At 37.0% G+C, this 21,806-nt stretch overlaps 1 protein-coding gene across 2 annotated transcripts in view; it reads right to left on the bottom strand.

Moving 5' to 3' along the window:
• FANCC (FA complementation group C) overlaps positions 1-21,806 on the bottom strand; it is an 81,464-nt gene that overhangs the window by 34,680 nt on the left and 24,978 nt on the right. For both annotated transcript variants that reach the window (XM_052701194.1, XM_052701195.1), the window contains exon 4: positions 20,913-21,007. In XM_052701194.1, coding sequence (XP_052557154.1) covers positions 20,913-21,007 — 95 coding nt within the window. The remainder of the gene's footprint in view (positions 1-20,912; positions 21,008-21,806) is intronic.

Raw genomic sequence — 21,806 nt, 5'->3', positions numbered from 1 at the left:
TTTATTTCTTTCCTTAAAGAGGCAGCATCCTCACTTCAAAAATTAATTTCCAAATTGTTTGGAAAGACCACAGTTCTTGGGAAGCAAGGCAAACACATTGCTCTGACATGTTTAAAGCTAAGCTCATTCACAGTGGCCAAGTGTATAAATGACAAGGAAGCCTGCTCACGCAGACTGATTAAACACCAACTACTTATGAAACCGATTTTGTCAGCAGGATGCTAATGTAATGCAATTCATATTACTTCCAAGCACTTATCCAATCTTAACAAAGTCTTTTACTTTTAATTTTGCTTATAGGACCTGTTGCTCACTTGTTCCTAAATTCCAGGAAAAAGACAGAATGTAAGTTTTCCACAAATCAAAATCAAAGAGAAAATGTGTACAACATTATACATACTTCATATGTATAGGCTTCAGAGCAGTACTTTACTTTAAGCAAAATTCTTTTCTAATGAATTTATATAAACCTTAATGTTTAAACTAGGGAAAATTATATGACACACACTTGTTAACAACTTAATTATAACAAAAATGTGAGTGTATTTCATAAAACAGTAAAAAAAAAAAACACAACCAATTCTTTAACTACTTACCAATGATAACTATATTAAAATCTCCAATTTCTCCCTTAAGATTCAAGCATATTTCAAATAGACAAAATGCCATACCACACACACACACATTTCAGTGATCAGCCAATCAACACAATTCTCTCTATAACAAAAGGAAAATATACGAGTAACTACAGTAAAGTTTGCAGAAACAAATTACTTAAGTTTCAACATAACTTTAAGCTTAAAATATTCCTCCCTAATTTCCTGGATCAGGGCCAAAGTGCCTAAATGTAGGATGGAGTGGAGTCTTCTTCCCAAGTTTCTTTCTAACATTTACTGTTAGGAAGTTTTTTTTTTGTTTGTTTCAGCCTAGTTTGTAGATACACATCCTCTGCATTTATGGGATGGTTTTATTAGCTAAATGTCTATACCAGAACATTAAATAAAATTGCTGGCCACAAGCACATGGCTAGGTTTTGTTGACACTTCTCATTTTTCTTACTGCATGAAGTGACAGTCTGAAATCTGCCCATATCTAAATCTCCATTGATAACCATGAAAGATTAGCTGATGGTAAACAAATTACTCTACTAAACACTCCTACAGAGACAAAGGTTTTGGCATTCAAAATCTGATCAAGTTACAGAAAATCTACAGATGAATGACTAGACTTAATATTACTTAGAGTTTAAAATATATATATATTCTTTCACAAATTAATGCTGCCAGATTTACATTAGTTTGAATAGTCTGTATTAGTTTGGACAGGAAAGCATGGATTCCAAGTTCTCCACACCATACCTGATACAACAGTGACCAATTTATTTAACTTGCTTTCTAAAGTTGTAATTACAATTTGCTTTTTAAAAAAATAACAGATGCAAAAATAGACAAAAGGAGCGTGAAAACCTACAAGTAAAGCTTACAGGCAATAAATAAATAAATAAATAAATCACTCAGACTGATATACTTCTTTAGAAATTAATGCATGCTATGAATTCCATTCATCTTGTTGATACATGTAGTTCATTAAAAAGATGATGCTTACATTTTTCCTTCTGATTCTTAAAATGGAAGAAAAGTGTTACATTCTTTCACGCAATTCAAAATGAACCCGATCCTAATTTCCAAGTGGTATGCAGTAAATATAATTATGGGAAAGGGGGAGGGAAGCTGCACTGTTGTTCTCTTACCAATTTAAGCTCGGTTAACTTCTGCGAGGCTAACACAGGAAAAACATGTTGCACTACTACTGTGGCTAAGACCACACAGCTTTGTAATGGATGAGTTCCAAAGGCTAAGTTCCATCTGCAAATCACTAACAAAGCCCTTGGAAATCATAAATAAAAAAACTTAGAAACTGTGGGCAAACTTTGAAGCTATGCTTGGTCTTAAACAGAAAAAGCAGTTTCCAATCTCCTCCTTTCTTACTCCTAACTTTAAAAAACACCTACCTAAAAGGCGCTATTACCCTCTGTATTAGAGAGAACATTGCTGCTGAAATAAAACACGCATTTACACTAGCTTACAAAAGGAAATTCAATACTTTTACCAGAGTCAACCATAAATCTCTTTTTTCAGCCCTCTGGCTTAAGTAGCCAGAGATTTAGAATCAATTTCCCTCTTCCCTCCACAAATTTCAAAAGACAAAAAGCAAGTTTCGCACACAATAATTCTTCAAATCCATGAACGAAAAAAAAGGAAAAAAACCAAAGATATTTATTTTTAGGAAGATCGAATGCATTATAACATTGTTTGACTTTTTAGTATTAATCTATGACTTCAGTAATTCCTAGAAACATATAATTTGTCAGTAAATCATCAATAAATATTTATGCTTGAAATTGGTCTGTGTTGCAACTAACTCAGGATGATGTTTCAGAGAAATTGTTTTTACCCAGTTGTTCTTGAACTTAAAGAAGTGTCAAATTGCTCAGTGTTAAGGAGACAAAAATGTTCTTGAACTTTTTGCAAAAACATACAAAATACACATATAGTGGTGATACAATAACAGTCACTAATTACAGTAGGCTGAGAAAAAGTCTCTACAGCCAACAGAATTTCTTCAGATGCTTCTTTTTCAGTAACAAATCATTATTCTTTTCTAAAGCCATCTGGCGCTACTGAAGTGCTTTAAGAAAGCTGGCTGGCTGGCTAGCAAATTGCAACACTTTCTGTTAAAGCTCAAGCAGCCTTAGAGAAAAACCAGAATCCTTCATTTCTTGTTTTGAGATACTTAGCTTATGTTTACTTTGGTCTAGAAACTAAGAAACTGTTTGTTATCTTGGCATTGTTAAAAGAATTACCTATTTGAAAAAAAAAGGATAGGGGTCTGTTTTTCCCCCAGTACAATACACGTTAGCATTCTATACTTAATCAGAAGAAAGTGGTAATAAAACCAAGTATTGCAAATACTTTTACATCCTTCCAAGCAATTGTCCATGGGTGGATAGAGAATGTCCAAATCAACTTAGAAAGTTGATTCACAAAATAGTTAATGAGAAGGCTAACTAACAACTTAAATGCATAATCTTCAATTGTTCAGAAATCACCTAGAACTCCTTCAAGTGAATTTCCAAAAATTGAAAGAACAACAGAAAAAAAAAAAAATAAAAAAAAAATTGCGTCAGTAACCTCAGTAAAACTTTGGGACAATAAGCATCAAAGCCAAAGTGACAAAAAGCATTAGGAGAATTTATGATCTGAGGCCAGAAAATTTTGTGGAACCAGGTTATAACGTCCTGTGTACCGCAATGCAGACACTCAGAGCGGGACCATGGAGCATACAAGATAATTAGTCAATTCCTGAATATATTGCATAATCATCACACTTAGATGTTGTCTGTTAATGAGACCTTTTTCTGTCGTTATAAAGTTTTAAAGATGAATCTGTATTGAATTTCTCAGTTACTTGATTGCAGTTTTCTTCTAGATTCTCATTTAAAAGCATTAGTTTGGATGCCTTCTGTGTTTTATCCATGGAACATTTTAATTTTCTTGCTTCTTTTCCGTCTGTTTGTTTATTGGCTGATGTCTTCTATTCACCCTCCATTGTATTTATTCTACATGTCCAGTCTTGTATCTTTCCTTCTGTTTCAAACATGGATAGAATAGCCTATGGTCTTTATTTCATAAGCATTAAATTTCTTTAAAAGAAAAACATGGTAGTAATAAAGAAGAAGATCCTATTTGCATCGAGCAGACATGGAACAGATCACATGCTAATCTTACATTTCCCACCTGTTTAATGACAAATACACACATTACTAGAACATGTTACTGAAATAGGCAACAACTTACGAAAGACATTAAAAAGCTTCCAGTAAATAAAGGCTTTAATTTATCATTATAACTTTGCAACTAAAACATGATTTAGTTATCAATGAAAACTAACTTCACATTTCAGTAATCCTAGAACAAATCAGAACCTCCGCACAGTATTCCTGAGAGAAGCAGATTTCACTACGTGTGTATCCAGCGTAAATAATTACACATACTGACACAGCTGGTGCAGCTGAACAAACACATTGAACAATAATTCCAAAACTGCCCCATCTCTGGCCAACATATGTTGCGTGTACACATAACATACATATGAGGAGACAGGAATAAGAACGTCAGCAGCTCGGAGAAGCCTGTTCCCCTTTCCAAGTTAATCTGTAGGACACAAACAAATAGGAGAAATGACAAAAAAAAAAAGAAAAAAAAAAGTGCCATTATCACTCATTATTCCCTCAGGGCATGCTGCAAAGCAAGCAGACTTGGCTTTCAAAATGAATTTTTACCGTAATTTAAAAGATGAAATGTCCTATATCACATTAGGAATTGATAAGTCTTTGGGCTATAGTCAATAACATCAGATTTTAAAGTGTGTATATATTTTCATTTAACAATCTTCTGTTCTCTGCTTGATTCAAAGGAAAGCTAACTTTAAACTAGGTGTTATCCAGGGCAAGAATTAAGATATTTCTTTCACACTCTTTTACATATTTGAGTTCTTGAATCTCCAATCCTCCCTTGCCACAGGCAGGGACACCAACTTCCCCATTTAGACCAGGCTGCCCAGGGCCCATTCAGTCTAGCCTTGAACACCTCCAGGGACTGAGCACCCACAGCCTCTCTGGGCAGCCTGTTCCAGCACCTCACCGCTCTCCCTGTAAAGAACTTCCCCCTGACATCCAACCTAAATCTTCCCTCACTCAACTTAAAACCATTTCCCGTTGTCCTGCTGTTATCTTCCCTTTCAAAGAGTTGATTCCCTTCTGTTTGTAGGATCCCTTCAGGTACTGAAATGCTGCAATGAGTCACCCCGCAGCCTTCTCCTCTCCAGGCTGAACAAGCCCAGCTCCCTCAGCCTGTCCTCATATGGGAGATGCTCCAGTCCCCTGATCATCTTTGTGGCTCTCCTCTGGACTCTCTGCAACAGCTTCCCAGGAAAGGGAAACAGGGAATATAAAAGGTTTTTTTAAAAAAATTGATCATACTATGTTTTATCTCAAAAGTGAATTCTTATGGTCAGAAAACAAAAAAATGCACAGTTTTAAAATAGCATATTTTAAAGAAAGAAAACTTTCTGAAGAGTGTATACGTATTATATACTACTGATTTGCTTCTAGAAGAATTTACTTGGTAGAAAGCATGGCCCATATGATTATGGCTGTCAGAAACAAGCAGTACAGGGGAGTGGCAAAGAGAAGCTATACCTTCTCAAAACTGAAGACGAACATCTGTGGAAAGCTGTTTACTTAATTTTTTTATTTTTTTATTTATTTATTTTTTACAACTGCTGTTGCATAGAGAATGGATTATCTGAATCGTCTGCAGACTGTGACCACCCATGCTATGGGAAGTACTATGATTAAAGAGTTCTGTGTTCTAGTATCTGCCAGTAAAGCCTGCTTTGTGTTGGAATTATTGTACTGGAAGTCTTCTTATAATCTATTGCATGTGTTGCAGCAATTTATCCAACAAGTAAAACCATTGCAGATGAATAGCAAGTTATTTTGATATGCACAAGTATTCAAAAACTGAATACTTAACTATTTGTACTTTAGGTTTGTTAGAATATTTTGCCTTACAACTGGTGTCATAGTAAAGGCAGATCAACCACCAAAACAGTCACTTTAACTTTCTTATCTGAAGATACAGAATGTCACATCAGCTCTTCACCTCACTTTTTTACAATAAGCTTTACATCTTTAAAGTACTATGTGGCTAGATACCATGTGATTTTTGGATTAGATACAAATCTAAAGAGCAATAAATTATTACAAATCCCTCTATTATTTTTGACATGTGAATGCATATATTGAAAATCTTCAAAGATCCTAGATTTCAATGCATTAGAACTTACTCCTTTTCCTTTAAGAATGCTCAACAGTTCATATTAACAGTAAATTTGAGAGAAATAAAGACCTAAACATCAAAATTGTTTTCATTCAAATTCTTTTTCAATTGTTGGTTGTAGTTTTCTTAGCAGAAAATTCTACTTCAAATTTTATTCTTTGCTTTATGCAGTAGTTAAATTTGAAACTTGTATCCCAGACGTTCTCCTGATGTGTGGTGCCCTATTATCCAAAACTAAGCAGTATGATGCTGTTGCTGGAAGCACAACACATGGCTGTTATTGTATTCTTCCCAACCAAATTTATGAGGCAGGCTGTACCACTTCAACAATTTAGCCAGGAGTTGGCTGCATAGATGCCCCTACAAAAAGAACAGATTGTCTACTGGCTGTAAGTACGAAGAGTTATACTGAACAGTATGCCACTGCCAAACAAAGGAGGGAAGAAGGATGTACCAGAAGCAGGGCTGAATGAAAAAATTCAAGGATTGTGTAAAAAGCCCATTCATCTCCACCCACTCCAGACAACATCCTGAGGAAAAGTCTTAGATCCCTTTTGGTATAAACTTTTGATTGCAAGCAAAGTTAAATTCCACATACAGTGACTAAGGAAAATGGCCACAAAGACTCCTGAAGTATTTTCCAGGGGGAAAATACAGAAAAAAATGAGTAGGAAAAGTATAAATAAGATACATACTGTAATTACCATCATATGTCTTTCATCTGAAGGAATACACTACAATCTTTGCAGTACCAAAGTTCCTGATGATTATTTGCACAGTTTAGAAGAGGAATGACAACTCCACTTTTCCAAACATGCCAAAAAAGCCGTCAGATCCTTAAAACCACAAAAGTGAGTCTCAGAAAGTGATTAAGTAACTTTGAACTACTCTGGCCTCCTGGAGACTTCACATTTTCCATCTCTACCTTGGAAGCATGCCCCTTGGAAAACAGACCTTATTCTTTCCACAACCACTATGAAAAAGAACACAGATCCCCACTTGTCTCCAGCTCTCTTAAACTGGCATTAGTTTCTAATTATCTTGCACTTTACCTACAGCTAAATACTACAGTAATAGTATTACAAACATAAGAAGTAGCCTAAAGTAACTATTTATTTGTCTTGGTCTGAATATTACTAAATTAGAAGGGAGAAACAACAGTAAAGTTTCAAGCAATGTATCTGAAATAAAATCACTTTAAACCTTATTTTCTATGAAACATTATTTCTCCTTTAATTTCTTCAATAATAACAGATGAACTATGCTCATAATATTCAAATATTTCAATTTGGCTTTTAATTTCCCACTTTTTTTTTTAATCTTCTCCATATTACCTTAAATTCACATCTCATAGAAAAGCTTTTAGAAAAACCTTTTATATTTGCTTTTAAAAAGTAAGAGATAGTAAGTTAAAAAAAAGTTATAATTTATATAAATGTTATATTCGGATTATTCTTATCATGTTATTTCCTAATAACAACATTTTGTGAAGAATTCCTGCAAAGAACTAGTAATGTCAATCTCCCACAGCGAGGTTCACAGCCGTTCTTTCAATGAAGGAAACGTATATTCCAGCCCTAGATTAACTGTGCATGAAAGGAGATTGTTTTTTTCATTGCTTTCCTAAATTACCAGGCTGTTCAAAATGTATGACATGTATATGAACCTGAGGTGCTGATGCATTTTCTGACACTTATTTGTCTTGATGGAAGAGAACAAACTTGTTGAGATACACAATGACAGAGAGACTTTTACAAAAGGTTCTTAAGAAACCTGAACATCCAGTCATAGGCATGAGCTATTACAAAGTGCAGGTACATACTGCATCTACGTTCATTAGGAAATTTGAAATTGGAGTTTGAAACTCTGCTTGGCAGAAAAAATAGCTCAATTAGAATGTAAATTAATCAAAATCACTCATAACATTCTGCAATGCCTAAAAAGTAGCCCACTGATCAGATGGAATCAAGGCCTCTAGAATTCCCATGTTGACCTCAATTAGAACAAGAAGAGAACACCTGGACAGAGAATGTTCTTAAGGTGAGTTATGTTGCAACTCATCTTCAACCACACAAGATGCTCATTCATCTACCAAGATAAACTACATTCTTAAAAGCTTTACTGCAGCACACTGCAGTGAAGTAGGTAACCAAGCTGAATGAGAAGGAAAAACAAAGTCTTCTGATTTCAAAACTCATTTGGAAAGGAGATACTTTATAGTGCTCTGCTTTAACTGTTTTCTGCTTTCATATGAACTTCAAGATTGTGTTGAGGGCTTTTTTTGCTATTTGAAAGCAGTACAAGTAATTCCTGTCTCATCACTGAAACTACTGGATCATCTCAACCTGTGACAGAAGGGAGAATCACTTTCTAGTTGGGTAACAAAAGATGGTACGATACCATATGGTATTTGGATGTTGTGTTGAGGGACATGGTCTAGTGAGAACTACTGCTGATGAGTAAATGGTTGGACTGGGTGATCTCATGGGTCTTTTCCAACCTTGGTGATTCTATGATTCTATGATATTCCTACCTGAAACTAAAGATACAGAGTTGGACAAGAGATGGGTAGTCCTGAAAAAATCAACTGATTAGTTAAGACAAGAAAGAATAGTTTTGCCCTATGAAAGATACTGTTTCTGACAAATACTGATATTACATTCTGGAAGCCAAAAAATCTTACCACTTACAATCTTCTTGGAGTCCTATCACAGACTAGCACCTCACAACATCAGAGATTTACAGAACATACTAAGATGAGAGAGACTGGTACCGAAAGTTTACAGACTAGATAGAATGAAGTAGCTAAGAAGTATGGTGGAAAAAAAAAGCCTTGCAGTCACATCTTGTACTTCACTCTCACATTTCATATGAAGTAAAGAATTTCCTCAGAATGTGGTCTTTTCCCAAAGTATACTGAGTACCCATGGAAGGAAAACAATATCACAAGACAAAACTGTAAACTTTTTTTTTTTTTGTGATTAGCGTTGATATCAAAGAAGAAAGGAGAAAAAAAGGTATCTGTAATACGGAAATAGAGAGGAAACAAGAGAGAAAATAGTGCAATAAGCATAGAGTAACCAGATAACCATCTTCTTCAGGAATAGTGTTCCAAAGTCACTAGTAAAATGCTCTGATTTGACAACACTGTTGTAAGTTGAGATAAAAATGTCATGGAAAGACTAGATGCAAGCCCTACTAAGCCTTATTACTAAGTTTAACATTTTCAAAATTATAAAACAAAAATAAAAATCATTCTCACATATACATTTTTCTTGAATCATTTCAGTTTGAAGGGATCATTTAAAGGCCATCTAGTCCAACTCCGCTGCAACGATCAGGGACACTAACAGCTAGATCAGGCTTCTCAGAGCCTGGTCCAGCCTGACCATGAATGTCTCCAAGGACAGGATATCTATCACCTCTCTGGACAACCACATGTGTTGTAAAAAACTTATTTCTCCTTCTTTTAACTTGAAACCATTTCCCCTTGTCCTACCACCAGTGCTCCCTCACATCCACATATGTAGCATTTTCCATTTATCTACATGGAGCTTTATCTGTGCCTCTATGCAATCTCACATATGCAACGGACAATTCTGTTCAACTAATCTTCGTTCTTCATATTCTTAGATGTGACACTAATCAAAATAGTTGATCTGCCTCTGATTTTTGACTCCCAAGGTTTTTCCAAATGCTTACTGGATTTTCTAGTAAACAGAAATTATCTTCAAGATCTGAATTTAGGTTTGTAAATGTTAAACTTAGAGCTGACAAGTGTTTGATTGTTACATTTATCCTCAAACCTGTACCCCTGCTTGGCCATAACTGGTTTATCATCATTTCAGCTGAAGTTTTACTCTCACAAACAAAAAGGACAAGCATTTTACTGCACAAAGTATGGCCAGTGAAAGAGCAGGAGTTCTTACTATTTTGTTACACTCGTTTTATAAATAGCATTATTCTCCCACATTAATCTCAAGGCTGTAATGTGATTGTGGTGCTACTATCTCTCTTTTTTTTGAGAGATGATAATAAGCATTGTTTTCTTAAATTCTGTGTAGTTGTTACAATTTTGAGAAAAAGAAGGGAAGAATTATTAAACAGCTCTGCACAACATTAAACTTAAAATAAAGGTTCAGGCACCTTGACTGAGTACAAAGGCTCCATTCAAAAAACGCTACGCAGTCCATCCACACGATAACCTTCCTCTTAGCGCTGCCTGACAATACACAATACCTTACAGGTATGTTACCTCTACGTAAAGACATTTTTTGCTTGTTTTGTTTAATTCAGAAGTCCTAACTCTTTCAAAATTGGTTCGGTGCTTCTAATCCTATGCTGTTGCTGGGTTTTGTGTTTTCTTTTTTCCTGCATATTCACAGAACTTCTTTATTTTCAAACAAGCTGTATGCTCTGATGAGACAAACTGACTGCAGTATGCAGTCAAATGACCAACAAGGAAACAGAAGCAGTTTGCACCATAGAGAGGACTGAACTTGAAAACGTGTTCTCTCTGTTTTGCTGAAAACATCTACTTAAGAGAACTTCAGATTCAAAATTAAGAAATACATTTCATTTTTGCCCTTATACTGGAAAATATACTTAAAGCAGCTCTTCCTATTTAGAGATATGTTTCCTCATTATTCCTTGATTTACAAGCCAAACATTCAGGTTTCTTGGATGCCTTTTTGATGGCTCATCAACTTTAACATGTCAAATAAATCTATGCTTCCCATCCTGTTCACAGGATATGAGCCTATGTAAGATTTAGAACTGGATTAAAAATAATGAGCACATTGACAATTGTATTGCATAACAATGACATTTCTAAATCCACATTAAGTTTGAAGGGCTTCAATGCTCTGATCAAAAATGAATTTTAAGAATGTCCTGGTTTTGACTGAGGAAGAGTTAGTTTTCAGCTTCCTTTGTTCTCCAGGCTAGTTACAATACCTCTTGAGAATTCTGAATATCATCAGTTGTTCAAACCAGCGTATTCCTACTGCTAAGTTCTCTAAAGTTGTTTTTGGTTTTGCTGAAAGTTGAATAACAATTTGAGAATATCACCCAGGGACCTACTCTGAAGCAGGAAGGTTTTGGGTGGCAAGGTGTGTAGGAGGACGTGAGGATGTGGTTACGTATCTCTGACAATTGTCATCTGACAATTTTGGAATTAATTCCTGAACAGCTGTGGAATCCTAAAGAACTGGTAAATACTAGCAATGCCAAACAGCTACAGCTCACTGCACTTCCCAAGGTCTGATCTGTGCCTATCAAACAATGATGAACACTATTCAGCACCCTTAAAGGTAAAGGGAAGGAGATACGGAAAGTGTTCTTCACTGTCTCCTACACAGAATGAGTCTCCAAGTAAAAAGGATGGAAAATGTTAGATGGAAATAATTACTAGATTCCAAGAGATAGATAGTCCCTCAAGTACAAGGACAGCTATACTTAATATAAATACCACACAGCATGTTCATGAACAGTATAAAGTAAGCAAATGTTACCCTGTATAAACTAACAAAAGGAAAAGCAGGCATAAGCCAGACCTCAGAAGTGATAAACTACAAGATAGCCATTACATAAAACAACTTTGAGAGCAAACTAATGTATTTTGAAGTCAAATTAATCAACATTAGGACCAACAAATATTACGCAAATTCAGGACTTAAACTACAGATTTGTTCTAACATACTTTGGTCAGATCTGTCGTCATCTCAACTCTTAGAGCTATATGTGCAGAAAGGACTCTTGAGTTCAACCTAGTGGTCAGCTCAGCACCACCACAGCTGCTTGCTCACCCCTAGTAGATGAGGAAGAGAAATGGGGAAAAAACAGTAGGAGAACTCATGAATTTAAAAAAAAAAAAAAAAAAATCTCCCCAAACCAATCATACAAAAACAAGTGATATACAGTATAATTATTTGTCCCCCATAGACTGATGCCCAGTCAGTACATAAGCAGTGGCTGCAAGTCAACTTGCCCAGTTTTATCTTACCATATGGTACAGGACACCTCTTTAGACAATTTGGGTCAGCTGCCCTGGTTCTGCCTCCTCCCAGCTCCTTGCCCACAGCCAGCTCCTTGCTGGCAGGGCAGTGTGAGGATATGAAAAGTTCTTGGGTCTGTGCAGCAGTGCTTAACAACTAAAGCGTGTTAACACTATTCTCATCCTAAATCCAAAATACCACTAATGCCACTAATTTGGTCTGAGAAATCCAGTCTAACTTGGCTTTCCTTTAGATGAAGGATTTGCCTTTACTTGTCAAATTTGTCATGAGAATGACAAGTTGAAGGCAAAACTAGCACATAATCATAGAATCATAGAATCACAAGGTTGGAAAGGACCTACAAGATCATCTAGTCCAACCATCCTCCCATTGCCACTGCTACCACAGGCACTAAACCATGTCGTAACTCCTCATCCAGACACCTCTTGAACACTGCCAGGGATGACGACTCCACCACCTCCCTGGGCAGCCATTCCAGTGCCTGACCACTCTCTAAGAGAAAAAGTTCTTCCTTCTGTCTAATCTAAACCTCCTCTGGTACAACTTGTGGCCATTCCAGGTTAATTGCCTGGGAGAAGAGGCCAAACCCTTCCTCATCACAGCCTCCTTCAGGAGTTATAGAGTGCACTGAGCTTCCTCCCCTGAGCCTCCTCTTCTCCAGACTAAACAATCCCAGGTCCCTCAGCCACTCCTCATAAGACCTGTGCTTCAGATATATATGACACTAACTTTCTCAGCAAAATACAGAGGTGGAATCAGGAAAGGTTGCAATTCTATTACCATTAGTGTAATCCCCCAACAAAATCTAAATTACCCTACTGTTCAGAAACAGTAAGTGAGAACGTATGTTTGTATAGGCATGCACACTTGCGTGAATGTACATATTGGGAATCTCAAAATAAACAAAGTACCATCTGCTGGTATTGGTGGATTTTTTTTTTTCCTCATTTTATTAGTTTTGAGTCTGCAACTCACTGCAAAAGACTAACTCTTAACAAGGTATCAGAAACAAAATAATGGATGCTATGTTGTAGCTATCCTCGTGAGAATAATTGGATGCCTACAGCAAACAGACCTTTGAAACTATTGTGAAAAAGGTGACTTAATGAACTGAATATAGGAGCAGCAAACCTAATAATGTAATGATAGACACACTAAAAAAAAAAAAAAAAAAAAGGCAAAATAGCTACAAAAACCTGCACTGCTCAGTGTACTGTCTGTAATTTCCACGAGGAAAGGAAAGGTTGCTTATTTTGATTTTGTTCTTCCAAGTTCTATCTGCATGGTGAATATTTCATTGTAACAAATTCAGAACAAATAATATATTCAAAATAGTTTGTGTACAACGTTTAACTCAAGAGATCCTCACACACAGGGTCTCTAGATACCAAACATGCAATAAACATGAAGAATTACGGACAAGAAAAGGCAAAAGATAGTCCACTGCATAAATTATGTGTACAGGAAATCAGAAAGATTACTAAATTCATTTTCTTTCTAGTGAGTATCGTGAACTGTTACTAGCAATCTCAAGAAATCTTAACACAATTCTCAACAGTGCAGGTATCAGTAAGGCAATAGTGAAGTTGGTTTCTAATCTAGAGAGATATTATAAAACAAAAATGTCAACATTCCTTTAGAAGAATATGTACCAAAATGTTATGAAATGGAAAACTGCATATATAATATAAAATAAACATTTGCATTTACATAATACAAAGAATGCCATCTACTGGTATGTAAGAATATACAATACTGACTGTAAGCAGCAACAAGCAAGCAACAATACTGCCATTATGCTGAACAGTGCATGATTGTATCCAGTCTCAAACAAACCCGTATGCTGCATTTTAGCAATCATAGATAAGCTATATATCTGCACAAAGCAGAAAGGAAGAAAATATAGTAAGAATTACAGAGTCTACCTCCCTTTTTGATCTTCTATTTCTCATAACAGCTATTTTGATACTTCTATAAAGATACCGAGAATTTTTATTTCTTGAAGAGAATCTAGTCTCCCTCAGTTCCTTTGTATTTTATGGTGATGCCCCACTGTCCTCACTATGCTAGAAATACAGAAATTTATTGTTTAATGAAATTGTTTGTTTCAGAGGCAATTCATCCCAAATAGAAGACAAAATACGTGAAAGCAAGTATACAAACACTTCCAGTCTCCAGTCTTTCCTTAACATGACCTCTTTACTTTTTTTTTCACATCTGGTCTCCACAACTTCACAGTAGCTCCATCCGTGCCTATTTTCTTCTTTTTTTCTTCTATTTCTTTTTCTTCTTCTATTTCAATTTGTATGGCACTTCCTTCGAAGTAAGAAAGTAATCCTGCAAACTTCCAATAATTCAAAAGAATTCAACTCTTCCTCAACAACAACAAATAAACAAAAAAAAACAAGAAAAAAAACAAGTCCACTTAAGTTCTAAAATTTTAAGTTTTACTTTGCAGAACTCCAATTTTTATAATAAAGTTGTGTTCCTTCTACTTCTGAATATTGCTTCCTAACAAAAATGTCACTAAATGAAATTAATGAGAATGACAAATTTGTAACAATTCATTAGACAGTTGAAGTTTATAGTGAGAGGTAACTACACACTTCAGTGCAAGTGCATCTGTTCCAAGAAGTAAATCACATTTCCATTTTCAGCCATTGCTCAGAAATCATCTTCTCAGTGATAGATTAATTAATCTCAGTCTTAGATATAAGAACAACATCCATTAAATGAATGCTCTTATAAAAGAACAAAAATATTGAGACAGAAAGAACAGGCTTTCAAAGAGCATTTTGCTGAAAATTCTGGCACTGGTTCAGAACTAGGAGTGAAAGATCAGCACTTCATTAATTGAACAAACTCAATTAAAACTGTAGTTTAATCAAGAAGTCAAGATGATCATTAAAAAAAAACAAACAAAAAACAGGCCATTACGAGAACATCACTTTAACATTCAAACATCCTGTTCTTAATTGTCAGTAAATTTCTTGTTCTGGCTTATTTGAGAAGTAGCAACATACTGTATTGTATGTATAGCAACATTGTACTGTTCAGTACAATTCAAAGATACCATAGACAGAACTCTACCAAATTTAAATTAAACAAATAGAATGTGAGGGTACGTCCAAAGTTCGGAATGTTGAAGACCTGCCATTCTTCTGAAAAACATTTCCACTCGAATGCTTTAATATGATATCTCCTGATATATCTGAAATAACAGAAACCATCACCACAATAAATAAGTGATTCATACAAAGCCCTTTTTACCAGAAGCATTTGAGTGTTGCTTTATAAGCAGATGTAAGTAACACTGAAAATCAAACTATTTACATGCTTGCTATTCAAAAATAATTTAAGAAGATTACATTGAAGTTCTGGCAAATACCCTATTTCCCTAAAAATCAGGGAAATTCCAGCAAGCAAGTGTTGCAGTTCTGCTGCAAAGTCTGCATTTGGCAAAATGGAAATCCTTTTTCTGAAAAAGAGACATCTCTTTTCTCATAGAGCTATTCAGATTCTTATCACTGTTCACCAATTGCTAAGTGTCCAAAGAAAAGAATAAAGCAGTTTCTGCTCCCTACTGCTTATCTTTGGAAATAAGTGGTCTACCACCTTTCCGTTAAAATTGTTTAGCTCAGCAAAAAAATGAAGTTAAACTCAATGACATCAGGGAGAGACAAGGACTGCAAACCACAATTCAATACTTTGATCTTACAGCAGAAACATTTCAGGAACACCAATGAATGAAAAATAGATGAGTCTGAGATTCAGAGTGTTGTTGTTGTTTTTAAAATCAGTTTTACCATTTTCAAAACAACATTCATGTTACACAGTTCTACTGAAAAACTTGAAACTCCCTAATGTAATAAAGCGAAAGCTTTCTGGATCCAAACTTTTACACAGATTTGGCATTTACATTAATTTACTATCCATTATTTGGAGACGACCCATAATAACATTGATAAAAGATAAATACATGCAAACTCTTACCAAAAATAAACCATACAAGTTTCATTAGACATTTTCATTAAAAAAATAACAGAAATAATTTTATAATTCCAGTACCATTAAAAATTACTCTCACAAAAGACACCTACTACTTTTGAGGTCATGAATTAAAATGCGACTTCACACAGCAGATACCCAAAAGTACTATATGTTTCCCAAAAGTAAAATTTGGCCAGACCCAAAAAAATACCATTAAAAATCCGTGGCAATGCTGACAGACCTTCCACTTCTTTGGTTTTCCTTTGAGGTAAAATATTAATAACTAAATAAATAAATGACACCAAAGGGAGAGATATCAACATTTTCTGTTTAGCAAATCTGAAAAAAGAGGGGCTGCAACGCCCTCACAAAATTGTGTCTTCCAAAGCACTACAACAAAAGCAGGGATAGCATAGTAAACTACAGAAGTTTCAAAGCAGTAAACTATCCCTAAATATTTTCTGAATTTAGAGGACAGAAGGAGATTTAATCAAATTAACAAAGTGGAAAATTACTTCAGAAACACCCTCTCGTTGATGCAATATCACTGCAAGGGCTAACTGAAATAAAACTGTTCTATTATTAGACAGAAACCAGTGTTAGAAACATCCATATTGCACAGCTCCAAAAACCTCTGCTCAAAGAAAAGTAGATGGAGAAACTAAATAACTTCCTGATAAACTGATTTCACAAAATAGCAAGGATTGGAAGGGACCTCAAAAGATCATCTAATCCAGTCCCCTGCCAGAGTCACACAAGAATGTATCCAGGCAGGTCCTGAATGTCTCCAGAGAAGGAGACCCCACAGCCTCTCGGGTAGCCTGTTCCAGTCCTCTGTCACCCTTACATTTCACCAGATTACAAGTGATTTCTTCAGTAACAAATCTGTGGCAGTGTTTATCTTGGCCATAAAATCTTTCTTCTCAGCTACAAGGTTTATTTCAACTGTATATACCGTTTCTCACAAATCCTTCTGGACAAAGTGTGCAGCCAGAAAAAAAAATAATGCAGCAGGCGAGCAATTAACTGACAGGTTAGGCTCAAAGGATTCTAGTGAAATCAGGACAGTGTCTGGTGCCTAGCTGGTTCCCGAGAGCTCCATTTTAGGACACACTCTTCTTCACAATTTCATCAATTCCTTGGATACATTACTTGAAGCTATACTGGGTAAGTTTGTGGACAACACTAAAGAAGGAGGAGCTCTAAGCCTTGAAGAGAGATCCAGACAAGTTAGAGGGCTAGGAAAACAGCAACCACAAGAACTGAGGTGCAGAATGAGTTTATTGTCTCAGTCTTCACTGGCGGCCAGGATTCCAGTACTTCTCATGTCTCTGAGACCTGCATTCCTAAACCTATAGGTGGAAACCAGAGTGGTAAATCCCCCCCACTGTGAGGGCAGAGCAGGTGCGAGACCACCTCATGAGACTGAATGTGTACAAGTCCTTGGGGCCGGATGGCGTCCTCCCAGGGTTCTGAAGGAGCTGGCTGAGGTGGTTACTGAGCCACTCTCCATCATATTTGAAAAGTTGTGGCTGTCAGGTGAGGTCCTGGGTAACTGGAGGAAGGATCATGTCACTCTCATTTACAAGAAAGGGAGCAAGGAGGATTGTGGGAGCTACAGGCCGGCAGCTGGGTAGCTGGTAGCTCTGTGCCTGGGAAGATCATGGAACAGATCCTCCTGGACAACATGCTTGATCACATGAGGAGTGAGCGTGTGATCCGAGACAGCCAGCACGGCTTCACCAAGGGAAGGTCATGCTTGACCAATCTGGTGGCCTTCTATGATGGAGTGATGGCATTGGTGGACAAGGGGAAGTCGACCAATGTCACTTACCTGGACTTGAGCAAGGCCTCTGACACAGACACCAACTCCTTCCTTATCTCCAAATTGGAGAGATGTGGATTTGATGGGTGGGTCACTCGATGGATACGAAATTGGTTGAAAGGCCACAGACAGAGGGTGGTCATCAATGGCTCTATGTCCAGGGGGAGGCTGTAACAAGTGGTGTCCCCCAGGCATCTGTCTTGGGACCAGTGCTCTTTAACATCTTTATCAATGACATCGATGACGGAATCAAGTGCACCCTCAGCAAGTTTGCTGACGACACCAAGCTGAGTGGTGGGGTTGACACAGTAGAAGGAAGGGATGTCATTCAGAGGGATCTCAACAGGTTGGAAAGGTGGGCCCAGGTGAACCTGATAAGGTTCAACATTACGAAGTGCAAAGTTTTGCACTTGAGCCAGACAAACCCCAGGCATCCATACAGACTGGAAGGAGTGGTCCTTGAGAACAGCCCTGCACAGAAGGACCTGGGGATCTTGATGAAAAACTTAACATGAGCCAACAGTGTGCTCTTGCAGCGCAAAAACCAAATGGTATCCTGGGCTCCATCAGAAGAAGACTTTATAAGAAGACTTTATTAAGAAGACTCCATTATAAGAAGACTTCCAGTACAATAATTACAACACAAAGCAGGCTTTACTGGCAGATACTAGAACACAGAACTCTTTAATCATAGTACTTCCCATAGCATGGGTGGTCACAGTCTGCAGACGATTCAGATAATCCATTCTCTATGCAACAGCAGTTGTAAAAAATAAATAAATAAAAAAATAAAAAAATTAAGTAAACAGCTTTCCACAGATGTTCGTCTTCAGTTTTGAGAAGGTATAGCTTCTCTTTGCCACTCCCCTGTACTGCTTGTTTCTGACAGCCATAATCATATGGGCCATGCTTTCTACCAAGTAAATTCTTCTAGAAGCAAATCAGTAGTATATAATACGTATACACTCTTCAGAAAGTTTTCTTTCTTTAAAATATGCTATTTTAAAACTGTGCATTTTTTTGTTTTCTGACCATAAGAATTCACTTTTGAGATAAAACATAGTATGATCAATTTTTTTAAAAAAACCTTTTATATTCCCTGTTTCCCTTTCCTGGGAAGCTGTTGCAGAGAGTCCAGAGGAGAGCCACAAAGATGATCAGGGGACTGGAGCATCTCCCATATGAGGACAGGCTGAGGGAGCTGGGCTTGTTCAGCCTGGAGAGGAGAAGGCTGCGGGGTGACTCATTGCAGCATTTCAGTACCTGAAGGGATCCTACAAACAGAAGGGAATCAACTCTTTGAAAGGGAAGATAACAGCAGGACAACGGGAAATGGTTTTAAGTTGAGTGAGGGAAGATTTAGGTTGGATGTCAGGGGGAAGTTCTTTACAGGGAGAGCGGTGAGGTGCTGGAACAGGCTGCCCAGAGAGGCTGTGGGTGCTCAGTCCCTGGAGGTGTTCAAGGCTACACTGAATGGGCCCTGGGCAGCCTGGTCTAGTATTAAATGGGGAGGTTGGTGGCCTTGCCTATGGCAAGGGGGGTTGGAGATTCATGATCCTTGAGGTCCCTTCCAACCCTGGCCATTCTGTGATTCTGTGATAATGTGTGTGGGACAGATCAACATTTTATATATGTACAGACTGGAGGATGATTGTCTTAAAGGCTGCCCCATGAAAATGGTTTTCAAAGCTCTGTTGATGGCAAGCTGAATCTGAGTCAGCAATCTGTGACAGCCAAAAGGGTCAACCAGACCTTGGGGTGCACCAGGCCCGGCACTGCCAGTAGGCAAAGGAGGAGTTGTCTGCTCTGCACTGTGCAGACTCACCTCCAGCACTGGCTGCAGCACTGGGTGCCACAACAGAAGAGGGACATAAAACTGTTAGAGAGCTTCCAAAGCAGGACTGTGAAGATGGTGAAGAGTCTGAGGACTAGGTGTGTGAGGAATGGCTGAGCTCTGTTCAGCCCAGAGCTGGGCAGGCTGAGGGGAGGCCTGATGATGGCTGCAGCTCATCATAGGGAGTGGAGGGGCAGCACTGAGCTTGCTCTCTGTGACAGCGACAGGGCCTGAGGGAATGGCATGGAGCTGTGTGAGGGGAAGAGTAGATGGAGCCTAAGCAGGTGCTTCACCAGAAGGTGGTGGGCATGGAGCAGGGTCACCAGCGAAATGGGCAGAGCCCTGAGCAATCAGAGACCAGGGAGAATTTGGACAATGCCTTGATTTATAAGTGGTTCTGTGCTAAGACAGAAGTTGGACTTGATAATGTGGGAAGTTTCCAACTCAAGACATTCTACGACACATTTTAAGATTTGGGGTCATGAGCATTTGGCATCTTCTTCACAGGACAGTAGTATCACTGTCATATAAAGCTTATACTGTATTATGAATAAGGTTGTGGTCAGACCAAGGCACTGCACAGGATAGTCACTGGTCACACAGAAAACAGTCAGTGAAAACCTGAAGTTATAGCTGTCCTAACAAAAGCATCTTGACAAATTTGTATGATAATTTTTATGATAAATAATGTGGAAAAAGTAACAATTTCAAATTGCATCATGTTATACGCTCTTTAACGAATTAAGGATGTGCCAAACAACAGAAATAGTTCGGAAATGTTGGTGTTTTGAGCTTCCTATTTCTTCCCTACTCCTTTTACATTACTTCTTGACCCTCTAACCCACCGCATTTTAGATTGATTCAAACACACAAGAGTGAGTAGAAAAACTAAGAAGCACAGTGTCTTGTATCAAATATTTATATTAGTCCCAGTCCAGAACAGCCTGAAGTGGTAGTGCTGCCAATAGCAGCAGTTCCTCTTACACTTATCTCCAACTCTCTGTTCTTTTATACTTGAACTCCTTTTCATATCATCAAAAATCACTAGTTCAGTTACATCAATCAGATCAAACAACTGATATAGGTTAAAACAGACAGACACCTTTATAACCTCCCCAAAAGTTAAAGCATTCAGTAGAACATCATTGTGGCATAGCTCTTCTTTACCACATCATATGCATATGCTGATGTTTATAACAAATACTGTGACAAATTTTTCTCTCTGTAATATGTAAATTGATATTTGAACCACACATGGCCAATGTTTGTCAACACTGTACATACAGCACCTTTAAATAATAGATTTAATTCAAAGCAGCCTTTAGAAGAAATCATTCACTTACTCGTATCCAGCTGTTGGCCTTCAATTCTACAAGGCTCTGTGGTTCACTGCTGTACAGACAACATAAGCACCACATCAGAGTCTTCTGGCTTTCACCTAATGAAAAAAAAAAAAAAAAAAAAAAAAAAAAGAGCAAACAAGTCTATGGTTAGAGCAAAAAACCAAAAAAACAGAACAAAACAAAAAAAACACCCAGTCGGTTACACCCAATTCCTACCTATCCACAAAAATATAATCCTAAATATCAGTCACAACTCACAATGCTTCTATTTTGCTAGATTTCCACAACACAATATTATTCATCTGTAGTTCTTGTATAATCATTTCCTTCAACAGCATCTACATAAAAATACCTCAAGTTATCATCAAGAAATCATTCAATCAAGTATTTAAATAACATCATTAATGATAAACAATAATCAATCATAGTAGAATTGTTACTACCTTGTTGCAGAAATTGTTACTACTCAGTTGCAGAAATTACATTAGGAGACAATTTGAACGTTATCATGCTTAATAAATGATTTGCTTTCTGTGCATTTGCTACCCAGGATGTAATAAAGAATATTAAGTTCAATTAAGTAATGCCTGTATTTTCACCAGGTGATCAGAAGTGTTTATACTTTTTAAACCAGTAATTCTGAATAAACATCCAGCAAGCCCATAGGCCATCACTGGCCTCCCACTGACTAGCATTTCCTGCTCTGAAATGGTTCCTCATATACATTTAACTGGCTACAGTTTGAGATTTTCTGACATTGAATCCTTAAGGATTTTTTTTTTTTAATACGGGTTTTTACAAGGTTAATGATTTTCTAGGTTGCGTAAGATCAGAGTAAGAATAGGCAACCTATGAAATCCTCACCAGAAATTTAAAATATCTGTGTAATTTGTA

This window comes from Tympanuchus pallidicinctus, unplaced genomic scaffold (assembly GCF_026119805.1).
Source record: "Tympanuchus pallidicinctus isolate F22 unplaced genomic scaffold, pur_lepc_1.0 scaffold4, whole genome shotgun sequence".
NCBI lineage: Eukaryota > Metazoa > Chordata > Aves > Galliformes > Phasianidae > Tympanuchus > Tympanuchus pallidicinctus.
Note: the sequence above shows the minus strand (reverse complement) of the source record. Positions and strands in the feature narration are given on the sequence as shown.